This window comes from Anastrepha obliqua, chromosome 5 (genome assembly GCF_027943255.1).
Source record: "Anastrepha obliqua isolate idAnaObli1 chromosome 5, idAnaObli1_1.0, whole genome shotgun sequence".
NCBI classification, from domain to species: Eukaryota; Metazoa; Arthropoda; class Insecta; order Diptera; family Tephritidae; genus Anastrepha; species Anastrepha obliqua.
This window is the reverse complement of record NC_072896.1, coordinates 55,878,158-55,892,664: the sequence shown is the minus strand read 5'-3', so window position 1 is coordinate 55,892,664 and position 14,507 is coordinate 55,878,158. Positions and strand designations below refer to the sequence as shown.

At 37.3% G+C, this 14,507-nt stretch overlaps 1 protein-coding gene across 1 annotated transcript in view; it reads right to left on the bottom strand.

Annotated features, from left to right (window-relative positions):
* The window catches only part of LOC129247571 (neurotrimin), a 159,161-nt gene that overhangs the window by 18,290 nt on the left and 126,364 nt on the right, over positions 1-14,507 (bottom strand). Inside the window, exon 6 of the mRNA XM_054886740.1 lies at positions 11,732-11,860. Within this exon, the coding sequence (XP_054742715.1) occupies positions 11,732-11,860 (129 nt within the window). The remainder of the gene's footprint in view (positions 1-11,731; positions 11,861-14,507) is intronic.

Below are 14,507 nucleotides of genomic sequence, written 5' to 3'. Positions count from 1 at the left end.
CAGATCAATCAAAACTATTAATTACAAATTAAGTTCTCAAAAGACTCCTTCAAGCCATGTTGAAATCATTGGAATAGGGAAATTCCGTTCTGAAGAGCTATTTGAGAACAATTTACTTTGCATATCTCTGATGATTCAGAATTCACTATACCCCATGATCAGAAACCAATGATGATAAATTATCAGGTTTGGCCATCGTCCAATCAGTCGTTGTTCAAACGGGAACGGCTATCTGGCTCGGCTGGTGCTGCGGCTATCTGGTCGCGTGGAACCAGTGACACGCGGTGGATAAAGCTCCAGACTTGCCAAAACACTGCCATTCGGATAGCGACGGGGTGCTTCCTGATGTGTTCTCTTCAACACCTTCACAATAAGGCAGCAAGCAGTTCCTGTTAGGGTGTTACCGAAGGTTTTACACTTGCAGCCACCTGCTTGAGCCAGAGCCGCTTCCTAGGCACCTCAGGAGACACCTATTAAATTTCGCCGACGAGATCCAGGAAAAAACTAACAGACATTTACTGGACCAGACAGTGTTTAAGACAGACAATAAACGACATTCATCGGAAGACCTTTACCACCTTTTTAAGCTCCCTACGGCCGAATGCCGTAATCGGATTCTAACCAGCGCCTACAGCAGATGAAGAGCTCCAGTTTCCCCATGAGACCCGCGTAACACTGGCACAATTACGTTTTGGATATTGTAGGAGGTTAAACTCCTACCTATCCAGAATTGCCCTCGACATACCAAACCTATGTCCGGCATGTGAAGGCTCCCCGCAGGACACTAACCACCTGTTCACATGCCCCTTAAAACCTACTCAACACCCCTCTCCCTCTGGACCCAACCTGTCGAAGCAGCACGGTGATATACCGTACACTGACGGGGCTTGTATTACTGCTACAATAACAACAACAGGACTGTGCTGCTTTTTTTCGTATATCACCAACACAGGCTGAGTTTTTTTTAAACAAACCGCTGCCATGATCTCAGTTACGTCAGCCAATCAGCTGATTCCTTCAAATTCGTTGAGGGATGGTCAACGATCTGTTATTGGTCACACCTTCTAAATTTTCTTCACCATACACATGCATGACCAGATTCTATACTATTTGAATACATGAAACAACAAAAATGTTGTTCAATCATGCTGCCCATGCACTATGCTGGACCTCATGCTACAGATCGAGAATACCTATACAATACAAATACATCTTATTAGAGTAGCATTATAAATTGTGACACCTCCAACGATCAAATGAAAAAACTTCGAAGAAGTACTTCAGCGCATTGCCTCCGCGAGATTACGCTTCTTTCCGAAAAAGTGCGCTGTGAGGGTGCCCTCTCATAAAGCCAATTTAATATAGAATATAGGTTATTTTTTCTTCTCTTATTGTTAGGATCCTATTAGCCCTTCTTCATACCGTAACGGTAGTTGTGACAAAAGTTTCAGATTATACTCATGCAGATTACAATCCCGTGGTCGATTGTACACAATCTTTTGGGATGAATTTGGATATTTGAGAAACTCTACAAACTTATGCTTATATAACCAATTAGCAAGTGAAACTGGCAGTTGAGCAGAATAATATTATATTAATTCAAGGAAAGTCCTGGAGGTAGACATTGGGCAAATTTACAGACATTTGTACGAGTCCTGGATTTTGATGGCTTCCACAGGGTTCAATTCAAATAAAATCCGTTTTTAGAATTGAATAAAATGCAGATCGGTTTGAAGACGAAAATGCAAATTAAATCCCAAGAAATTAGCAGATACCATACGCAAGATGTTACTAGAGAAAAAGTATTCTTATAAGCCAGTGACAGAATGAATTGGTGGAATTCGATTACATCCATAACTTTAGAAATAATAAGTCAGTTTGATTTCTGACCAATTCGATTTTGCATCTTTAGATGATGAACTTACATTGATTTCCGGCGGATTATGCCGCGAAATGGCGGCGAAAAATTAGAATTACAGAGAGCGACATTGAAGTTGAGAGTGATGTTGAAAGAAAAGTTGAAAGTGGAGCTCTGGAAGGTGCAACTAGTTAAACATGGGTTCTTTCTGGCGACTACCTCGAAGTGCTGCAAGATGTACAATTTATACCTGACCAAAACCCCACAGCCCCACGAATAGTTCCCCATGTACAACAAACAATATATTTTCTTTAACTGTTTTCCACCAATGAGCTCGTGGAAAAAATTATTCGTGAAATCAATAAGTATTCGAAAAGAAAATATTCGATATGGCGGAGATGACGTGTTGCCACCAACGAAGAGTTCTGGGCATTCTTGCTGTCGTTATCAATGTAATGCCGCTGGCCAATTTACAAGGATATTGGTCGTACATATTCCTTTCTATTTGGATACATTTACAAGGGAATGATTTAGTCAAATATTTTAGGTGCTTCATCTGGAAACTATTCCAACACGCACCACCAATCCACGAACGCGCCTCCTTTTTGGACTATCTCAAATCAAAGTTTTTGGATTGTTTTATCCCGGGCGAGTACATACCTATGAGTGGACGAATCAACTATAAAATTTAAGGGTCAATTTCGTTCATCACATACAATGCGAAGAAACCGACGATGTGGGGTATCAGAGTTTATACTCCAGCTGACTCAAAGACAGGCTACATTTGCTGCATTTTGCCATACTATAGACCACTCACCACAGAGCTTTTGGTCAGATCCAGAGAACTTTTGGCCATTGGTATTTTTTCATAAAGATAATACTATTAACTACAAAAATAAAATACTTTAAGGAATGAAAGTTCTCATTTTGTACAAGAGGCACATATCTCTATTTTATGCTCCCCACAAAGACTTTTCTTACATTTTGCACAAAATGATTTCGTCATCCGTCGCTTAGCAGGGGGACAAATTGCGCAAATCTTTCTCTTTCTTGTTACATTTTTTTAGCGATTAGTATCTGCAGTATTTTCATCATAAGAAATAACATTTTCAATATTTGATCGCAACGACGTAGACAATGCTGGTACTTCAAGTCTGTTTGTCAAGTGACTTTGAATAAGGGCAGAATGCAATTTTTTCATAAAAGCTGGACGACTAAGAGGTGTTTTATTTGTTTGAAATACGTTGTGTGAATAAATAATGTGGATGTTTATAAAAGCCATGTTTAATATGCCAAAAAATTGACACATTTGCCATCTGTTTGTTTTGCGTGAACAGCTCATGACACTACACATATGGTCAAAAGTATACACGCCTGCTTTCGTTTTGTTGTAAAATTCGATTATGTAGGGTTTGTTGGATTTGGGGTTTACTGCTCCTTCCTCATTACAGAAGCGTCAGCTCATTATCATAACAAAACATTGACGTATTACACTTACGACCCTTTATATTTTTCATTTCACTCGGAATCTCTCGCTTATTAGAACGTAGACCATTGTCAGCTTATATGGTTCGCATAACAGTGATTTAGCAAGAGGAATCGAACTAAACCAGTTATCCATTGTAACGTTTCTATTTGAACCATGTACAGTTTTAGTCAACTCTTTTACGTAGTACACACCAAGTGGAAAGGTGGTTTTGTTTTATCCTTTTCCCAAATACGGCATAGCATCAACCATGTAGTTTGTACCGCTATCACGTATCATTAGAATTTTGAGTCCATATTTTGCTGGCTTGTTTGGAATGTACATCCGGAAGCTACATTTTCTCCTGAACGCCAATAGTTGCTCGTCAATCGTAAGGTATTCTCCAGGCGTATACATCTCCCAAATTTTTCTAATGGGGGAAAATTTTTCTTCAACTATTTGAAGGCGTGCAGATTTATCGTCGAAGCAAAGAAGTCTAAAAAGTCCCTATAAAGTCAGTGAAGTGATGAACGAAAGATGAGTAAGAACGAAAACTTTAATCGCGTTTTTCTCGAAATACGTTTTTTTCAACGCTGTCGAATATAACTCAAAAATTAATCAAGATATCAACTTCGTTTTTCTCGAAATACGTTTTTTTCAACGCTGTCGAATATAACTCAAAAAGTAATCAAGATATCAACTTCACATTTGACAGGCACATTCTATAACATATTGGCCTTTATATGTACCTCAAATTTTATATTAATTAACTCTAATTGTTTTGATCAATTTGTTTATAAAAAAGTATAATTTTTTTCTGTGCAAAGTGGAATAACTTATTTTAATGAAAAATTTTTGTGTGGTTGATTTCAGTTGATTACATTCTATCGAGCAAATTAAAGGAGCCACGTTTGATCAGCTGTAGCGCCGCCATTTTATTTTTTTATTTCAAAATAGTATTAATATTAATGTAATTTTTTTTAAGATAGTAAATACCCTCAGTTTTTCGCAAAAAATTATTGAAAAACTCGTAGTTTGGAGGAGCTGCCCCTCTTAATACACATACATATGGGGTCTTACCGGAACAATTTTAAAGAACAGAAAATAATTGCCCAAGGAAATAAAAAAGCCAAAAGTTTCGAAATCCACGGCAGGGTGGAAATATAAGAGGGTTGTCACGAGGTGGTGTGGATATAATGGACAAGAAACCCAATATTGTATTAAACTATATAAGATATATGGGTGGTGTAGACCGGGCGGACCAGTATCCATTTACCCACTGTTTTCGGGGAAAATCGCTTAAATGGTGGCGGAAACTTTTTTTGAGGCATGAAAATTTCCCATGGTCGCATTCCGACCAATTCCAGTTAAACGGGAAGCTTCAAGAGCTAAAAGAGCCTAAAAAGGACTGCAAGTTTTGTTTGCCCGAAAGATGCCTGGAGGTAGGCGGGAAATTTCGTATTACTGTGATATATATTATGTCCTAATAAACCTAGGATCAATCTTGGCCATTGCTCTCACACCAAAACTAATTACAGAGTGTAATATTATATTTATTAAAGTGAGTTAAATTTTATTATTTGTATACGATTATTTGTTAATAATGGTTTTTAAAGAACCTATAAAATGTTTACCTAATTTGGGCGAGATCGTCTCGAGTTGCTGGTTTGCGCAATGGAAAAAGGACTCGAGGGCAAAGGGTGTGAACGTTTAAAAGTATTTTCAGGTTTGGTATGCGGGAAAAAAAACCGATCGATCCGGATGAATAAAAAGCACATGCAATTTGCTCGAATTTATTTAAAAGTGAGAAAAAGGAAATAAAATATTGTCAAGTTGATAACCGACAAATATGTAGTGCTGCCAACGCAGATATGTAGACACATTTATTTAGAGGCTAATTACAAAGATTTCTAATACAAAACTTACTTAAAATGATGCGATAAATTTATGTACAATGAACATTTAAATATAAAAATGTTGGCAAAAGCGATAACTTAGCAATGGGTCGCAACAGTTCTCCTTCGGATGTCCGTAAGTTGACGATCCGAACGCGATCATCAGCACCGAGGTGACTGTTAAGATTACGCCCGAGTTTCCATTTAGTGGTTGGTGCATTATTGTCGTGGATGATCACCACAACGTCCCTTGGATTGGTGAAACGCGTGGAGGCGGCGATAAATCTAACAGAGGAGAGATCTCCTGCGAACTCCAAATACATTGCTCATACATATAAAGGAAAATACGTACACTTTGAAGGAAACATCGTTGTTCCAGGGGATTGCGATTCAATCGTTTACATTGTACGTTTACATTTTTCAAAGCAGGTTTCGAATACCGAGGATCCAGAACCGGTGTTGAATTGCTGCTTGTATCATTTGCGGTCCGACGTGCAACATAGCGACGTGGATTGGCGAGTGACGGATAAGCGCGCATTGTTGACAGATCAAATCAAATAGGCACTAATTCATTTAAGTTTATTGCATGATCAACATCTATTTAACAAATCCCACTCTGCGGTATCTGTAACACAAGCTGACGGTGACCTTCTGGATAGACGAACACGTTGAACGCAAGAACGCGGAAAGGCGAATTAATTCCCGGTCGTTCGTCGTAGTTTTTCGAAGGTCCTTAGTTTCTTCATAGTCTCTGCTATGACATCGCATGTCTTGACATTGCATCCATGGCGATTTTCCCTACTATCTAGCAGCTATATAGATATAATATATCTCAGATCTTGCCGCAAACAAAGCTCTTTTCTTTTAGTACGCTCTGTAGATGTAAGGAATGTCGTCCACAAGACCATTTTGCAGCCATTTTGCAAGCGCTTTGCGTCCAGTTTGCTTACCTTTTTCTGTACGGTTCGCTCAATATAGCTACATCAACCTTGAGTTCTGCAATTGTTTGCGACAAGAGATCTTGTGCGGCTTCGCAATGGTTGAGATTGAGTTGTAACAATCTCATAACTGTTTTATCTTTTGGAGCGCTTCTTGAAATACAGCGCATTTATTGCCGCCGGTAACATGATCAGTACGGTTGGTACGTCTTCTTTGACATAATAAGCACCTTGGAGTACTTGTGTATGTTTTTCCTACATGCTCTTCTCCCCCGTATTTAAAGCACACTCCTTGGAAATCGGTTCCGCTAGTGCAATTTCGTGATATATGCCCGAATTCTACGCATTTTAAGCAGTGCCTAGGTTGGATTTTTCCACAAATGCGGCATATTACCCAGCCAATGCGAACTTTACCCACTTCTAATAGCTTTTTGGCGGCCTTAGAAGGTAGTGAAACAACTGCCGTTTGCGTACCGCTGTATGCCTTCCGTATCGAGCGAATCTGCGAGGGCTCTACGTTGAAGTTGAGGAACTTGGAGTTTAGTGCTAAGCGAACCTCTTCAGGAGTAGTCACTTCATCAACGTCATGAATCTCAAGAAGTGATTTTTTTGTTAACGATTTAACCTCCGCCTTTCCTGAGAGAGCCAGACACACCGTTGCTTGTATTATAGTTTCGCCGTGTTCACGTCAGATTGCTTAGTCAACTGGAATAGTAGATCGCCATTCGCAGTTTTGCGGATTTCTTGAACCAGTCCGTTCATCCCTTTTAGGGAATCCTCATTTTTCACCCTTTAATTCTTCCAAGAGATGGAGTCGTTTGCGAATACTTCTTAAATTTGTATGAGGTTTAGCTTTTCCGATTTCTTCCACTACCTGATCGTAGGAAGTTGCAATCACCTCCACTAAATCTCTCAGATTTTGGTTTATGGCCAAGACACCTACTTTTAGTGTGGATGATAGTTTGGACACACACCTCCAAAAGTGGATCGCTGAATTGTTGAACACTAAAACAACTGTTTCGTGGACCGCACGCAATTTCTAAAATGTTTCAAATCGTCCTTTATGCTTTTTCTTTTTTTGTTTTGAAGCACTTACTTTCTTTATGTGTCCCAGGTAACGTGAACGTTCTTTTGCCAAAACGAATCAAAACAATTTCGCACTATTCGGGGATAAAAATCTTTATTTAAATTGACCGTTGAGGGTTTTTAAAATCGAGAGCCCTCTGAAACATAACCAATTCCGTGACACTTTCCACACACACCTTTTTAGCAGGTGCAGGCTGTTGTTTGCTGAAACTAGCATGGAGTAGCGTGTGATGACGACGTTGGTATACGCGACACGATGATGGATTGCGACATTTAGTGATAACATGCCGATTACTTAGGCAGTTCAAGCACGCACCTTGAACCATGATTGCTCTTGCGGCTGCCTTGAATTAGCAGAAACTATTGGCACCATCTCCAAAGAGCGAGCTTGAGTTTCGAGGAAGTCAAGAAGTGCGTAAATGCTGGAAGATCGTACGCCACAAGAGCTAATTCCCATTGCTTGCGGGTTTCGTAGCTTAGTTTTCAAACAGTTAGGTGGATAAGCCAGTCATCCCAGTACTCAACTAGCCGACCGAGTGCCCGTAGCGCTCCAACGTGCTGCAAAGTTTGGTTAAGTACGTGTTTATTGGCCCTTTCGGAGACCTTCGTTGATTTCTCGATTGAAGATAGCGCTTCGATATGGCTTTCCGCTATAATTAGCATGACCTTATGATTTGTGGTTAACAAGTCCCAGGCTTCACTGTAATTGCTGTTACTCACTGCTACTTACCAATTCCAGCGCTTCGCCTTTTAAACAGTTACGAAGATATTGTAGCTTCTATCCGTCCGACAGAACTGCATTGACATTGATGAGCGACAGAAATGCGTCACGGAATGAAGGTAACTGCAGCTTTGGAAGCGGCACGAGTGCACGCGTAGTTAGAGTGACTTGAGGAAAAGGCGTCTTGGCGTTTTCATCACCACAAGACAATGCAACTTCTTTTGAGTTGCACAAAGGCGGCGCAATGTTCCTCAAATTATTCCATATTCGTAGAAATAACTTTTACGTCCACTCGTCGGATTTGCTTGTTTTTAAATAGCGCCTTATAGCGTTTAATGCAGAATCGCGCACTTCAAATGACGATATTTTGCGAGTGCCGCGAATGTTATGTTAAATAACGCAGCGTGGACTGTATGCTATCAAAATATTGCGGTATCCGGCTCGAAGAACCAAATTGTGAATGTTTTAAAGGGTTTGCAGGAAATATGCGGGAAAATAAAGCCATCAAATCGGATGAATAAAAAGCACGCGTAATTTGCTCGAATTTTTTAATAGATAAAAAAAGGAATTAGAAAGATTGTCTAGTTGACAACCGACATATAGTGCTGCTAACGCAAACATTAAGATATATTTATTTAAAGGCTAATTACAAAAATTTCTAATTTGGCGCGAACAAAGGGTTAAATATCTTAGGCATAATAGAGTGAGAGCCCGCGACTCCCAGACCTTCGTTAATTTATAAAAGTTGGAAATTTTTCTATATACGTCTCCTATACAGGTATAAGCAAACCCAGATTATTAAACCTGGGTCGCGGTGGCTTTGGCAGGTAACAGGTAGTAAAGGTGAGTAAAATTGAGTCTCAAATTTGTAATAGTATAAAGCTTAGTTTTTATACATTTCAACTTACAATCATATCAGAAACTGCCTCGTCCATTGGCGGACACTTAGGGCGGTAACAACCCCTCCCCAGACACCCTAACATTCTAATTATTTATAAATCTACTTTCGTCATAGTATAAAATCTAATTTTTATATATGTTATTCAGAGATCTATAAAAATAATGTTTTCACAATCCCCAGACAGTTTCGATGGTTCCCCTATCTTCCCAGACATAATGAAGTCCACTCCAGGCGTGAGCGCGATGAATATATATGTACGTTGGTGCGAGTGAAATAGCGCGATTGGTCTACGGCGATATTTTTCTGCGCATCAGCTGTCTTATACTCTGTATAATACTCCGTATTGTATATTATGTAGTGTGAACTGTTATACGTACAGCAAGCGTTTAATAATTTATTTGCAAAATTTATTATAAAATAAGTGGTCTAGTTGTGATAAAGTGTTGTCATGGAAACGGAGGAACCGGAAAAAAACAAATTATATTAAGTTGTTTTATTTGTAAGAAAAGTGAGGGGAAATTAATATTGCTTTCTGAAGAGACATTAAAGAAGTGCCGAACTGTTTTGAAAGTCAGAAAAAAACACAACCTTAAATATGCGAATGTTATTTTGCCTGATGAATATACAGATGGAGGTTATCTCCGGGAATGCCATAAAACATTCACAGGCGTTAATAAACAGTACTACAATTCGGAGCCTGCAGATTTAAAAAAGAAAAAAAGAGTAAACAAAGAGTCGATTAGTGTAGACAATTTATCTCCAGATACACCGATAGTACCTGAGTTCACTACCGAACTCGCAACAAAATCTCCAACATCATCAGAACAAAATTTATATTCTGAAATGATAAAGCTCCAGCCTTCAACCTCCACAGAACAATCTCATTTACCGCCTCAACATACAGAACCTTCAACAATTTCACAATCGACTTTAGCTAGTGAATCAGAGGTCTTACAATCGACAAGTTATCAAAAAAATGGTGACATTAGTACACCAGATGTTACTGAAGTAAACAATGTAATTGAGGACGTAAATACTCAACCCGAAAATATTGTCAGTAGTAATGACTCTCCGATTGTTTGTATATTTTGTAATAAACAGAAGAAGAAAGTGCGCTCAAAAATGCTTCCACTTCATGCAGCTGAAACAAACCAATTTAAAGGTAGTATTTTTTCTACCATTGAAGGTTTAGAAGAATATAACGAGTTTTCAACTACATTGAATAATTACTCTGCTCCAAAAATATATTATCATACTGATTGTCGAGTTCATTTTAACAATGATAAAGTTATAAAGTTCGGCGAAAATAAGTTAATAGAGGACAGCAGTGAACAGAAGAACATTTTCAATAGTATTCAGAAAAATATATGTAGTGTATATAATGTTCGGAATGCAATTGATGTCAATTCTGCTCGAGTTCAGATGTTTATAGACTCATACAAAGTTTCCGACATTAATGAGGCTTTCAATCGAAAAAAATTGAGAAACTTTGATGCTAGCAGTTTACCACCTTGTGAAAATGAGCTACTACAGCATTTTTTACGAGCTAATTATATTTGTACGATTTGGAACAATGCTCACTTAAGAAAACCTACTTCACATAAACCTGAAAATAATGGCTGGGTACTGGAAAATGATCAATACCATTTTAAATGGTTTGAAGGAGATCAGCTACCTACTTATGTCAGTGATTCTCTACAAACTTTGTCAGGTATGTTATAATGTTCACTGTTTATGAAGAAATTATCAACCATTCATAATTATTCTAACTTGCTTTAATTATTACAGAAGCTGATGAAGACGATGACATTCATGAGGACAAATCCGCAGAATGGAGTAGCGGTGATGAAGATAATCGAGATACCGACGAGGACGATGAAGTTGATTAAATATTTTTTTTTATTTAATAATAATGTTTGACACATTATATTTTTACTTTGTATTGTAATGGCTATAATTATAAATATAATTGAAATCTTTTTCGATTGGTTCAATTACGATCTAAATTATTCTCTCTCCTTACAGTAAAACTAACATGCATACAAATTTATCTTCTTAACTTTAAACTTCTAGAATTTTACCATCAGCTGTCGATTTTTCGTATTTTTTTCTGCACAATACTAGAAAAAATTTTCGATTGATATTTACAACTTTCGTAGATCTCCACTTGACTCAATAAAAATCGCATTATTGTATTGTTGATTTAATAATTTGTTAATATGAAAATTTTTCTGCGTTCTCCTTTAAAAATTTCCTTTTTTTATCTGTTATAAATGTATATAATGAATTTTCTTGATAAATTTAGAGAACAGATCGCACTATTTCACTCGCACCAACGTACATATATATTCATCGCGCTCACGCCTGGAGTGGATTCATTATGTCTGGGAAGATAGGGGAACCATCGAAACTGTCTGGGGATTGTGAAAACATTATTTTTATAGATCTCTGAATAACATATATAAAAATTAGATTTTATACTATGACGAAAGTAGATTTATAAATAATTAGAATGTTAGGGTGTCTGGGGAGGGGTTGTTACCGCCCTAAGTGTCCGCCAATGGACGAGGCAGTTTCTGATATGATTGTAAGTTGAAATGTATAAAAACTAAGCTTTATACTATTACAAATTTGAGACTCAATTTTACTCACCTTTACTACCTGTTACCTGCCAAAGCCACCGCGACCCAGGTTTAATAATCTGGGTTTGCTTATACCTGTATAGGAGACGTATATAGAAAAATTTCCAACTTTTATAATTTAACGAAGGTCTGGGCGTCGCGGGCTCTTAGTCTATAATACTATTTGTAAATTTCAACAATATGCAATATGTTACAAACTTATTTATGTATGTCGCATTTACTTACAGTCAACGCTAACTTTGATCCGCTTTGACACAGTTGGTGGTACACCATTTGATGCTATACACAGGTAGGCACCCATATCAAGCCGTGAGATGCGTGTTATCTCTAACGTGTCACCTTCCCACTCATTCACTGCAACGATGTCATAATACCATGAAAGAATAAAAACACAATAATTTAGTAAGTTTTAAAAAATATTATACAAAATATTGTATATATACCCTGTGGTAAGAATATCTTACACGTACATTTGAATATGTAGTTCATTTTAAAAACTTAAAATCATTTGTAATCGAAATACAGGGTGTCCAGTGACAGAACTAGAAATTCAAATCTAAGTTAAAAAACAATTACTAAAGATAAACGTTTATTTCAATAAATACTACAAAGAAAAAAGTGCGGATTTTATTTTTTTTAATTATTTCCTCCTCTGTTGGCAGTTATGTTAGATACGCTCTAGGAATCTGGCCTTCGTACTTTATGCCACTCGCTGGAGAAGTGATGTCGGGATGCCATTAACCGAACGATATTTTCTTTTAGTGCAGAGATGGTCATTAAATAAGTTAATTTAGTGTGACTTTACTTAATCCTAGAATGGTTGCTTTTCGGTATTTAGTGGGTTCACCGTTAGCATCAATAACTGCTTAAAGCCGACATGGTATCGAGGCAACTAAATTCGTCAGCTCTTTAGACGTTATGCTGTTCCAAGCCTCCATTCAGAGCTTTTTGAGTATAACAGCGCCGGCAGCTTGGTTTTTTTCTAATCTTGTGTCATCTTTTCATCACTGTATGTACATACATATAAACATTTTAGGCGTATTTGATATCTTTGTGGGGGTTGGTGTCGAAATTCTGTCTGTACAAAATTCTAAAAACAAAATTCTGCTTTTTAAAATTCTGCTTTTTAAAATTCTGTTTTTTTAAAATTCTGCTTTTTTAAAATTGTGCTTTCTAAAATTCTGCTTTTTAAAATTCTGCTTTTTTAAAATTCTGCTTTTTTAAAATTCTGCTTTCTAAAATTCTGCTTTCAAAATTCTGTATTAAAATACAATGTTAACAATGTTAAAGAGGTAATGTAATTATTTAATTTATTATTATTATTATTTTTTATAATTATTCGAGATATTAAATAAAAAATAATAATAATAATTTTTTCTTCAGTTTCGATAGAATCCACAGTATTTTTGCGCAGAACTTCTTTCGCGTGGGCGGCGCTTCAAAAAAATAACCCTCATCAGTCCAACTCCGGCTACGCAATCCACCGTATTTTTGCGTAGAACTCCTTTTCGCGTGGGCTGCCTTCGGCCGCTCTTCAAAAAAATAACCCTCATCAGTCCAACTCCGGCTACGCAATCCACCGTATTTTTGCGTAGAACTCTTTTTCGCGTGGGCGGCCTTCGGCCGTGCTACAAAAAAATAACCCTCTTCAGTCCGACTCCGGCTACGCAATCCACCGTATTTTTGCGTAGAACTCCTTCTCGCGTGGGCGGCCTTCGGCCGCGCTTCAAAAAAATAACCCTTATCAGTCCAACTCCGGCTACGCAATCCACAGTATTTTTGCGTAGAACTCTTCTAAAAAAAAACGAACAGCTGCGAAGAATTATTAAAAAAAGAAATGAATTAATTGACACTACATATTTAAAAAGAATTGCAAAAAATATTGTAATTGGCTAAACTAAAATATTGTTATCACTTAAACATACCTATATGTATATTTATGAATTAAATGTTTATTTTGTTACTTCTTGTATGACGAAAATCACAAAACTTGAATAAAGCAGAATTTTTCGCATTAAACATGCAGAATTTTGAAAAAGCAGAATTTTAGAAAGCAAAATTTTAAAAAGCAGAATTTTAGAAAGCAGAATTTTAAAAAGCAGAATTTTAAAAAAGCAGAATTTTAAAAAGCAGAATTTTTTTGCAATTTACAGAATTTTGTCATCCAGAATTTTGTAAAACAGAATAATGATACGCTCCCCTTTGTAGTCATGCAGCAAATGGGCACGTTCATTTGCCGCCTGCTCAATGGCGCATCAGACGTATAACCTCCGTCCATCCAGGCAGTGATAGCCTCGTCCGAGTTGTTATGGTGGAAAGCGGTTAGATTAGATGGATACTCATCAAGCACATTTGTTAGTTCAGAAGGCATATGATAACACTGAGTAAGCAATAACATAGCCACAATCTCGAAAACATGTTGTGTGACTCATTTTTGTGATGACTCGTATGAGAAAAGATATTACGATGAGTTGTACACGCGACCAACGCTGTCTTTGCTCGTATACAGAAATGGACACATGCGGCAACTTGTCGCGATGATTTGTCTTTCCTCTTCTTTTTCACCCGACCGACCGCATCCATATGACCGTTTGCCAAAACGCTTTCAACGCTTCAATGTTTTGATATAGTTTTTAACTTTCAAGTTGGTCTCAAACATTGCGACCGCACCATTTAAGAGCGCGCCAGGAGTCAAGACAAATGAAATAAGCACGAGGACTTAGGATAGTTTATCTGACGTTGTGATAAAATAAAACAATTGTACTTGGTCGAGTTAAGATAGCTTATCGCACGGATATAAGATAAGTTAATTTGATCAGATAAATACACACTGTTGATGATTGCTCAATGTCTTTTATGGATTTTTGTTTTTTGCATTAAAAGTTGGAGGGTTCAGGAACTATAAAAAAAAATATTTTTTTTAATTTGTATTTAACTATACCTCAATCCGCAAAAACATATAAAACGGTATATAACAAAAGAAAAACGAACGGAGCAATAA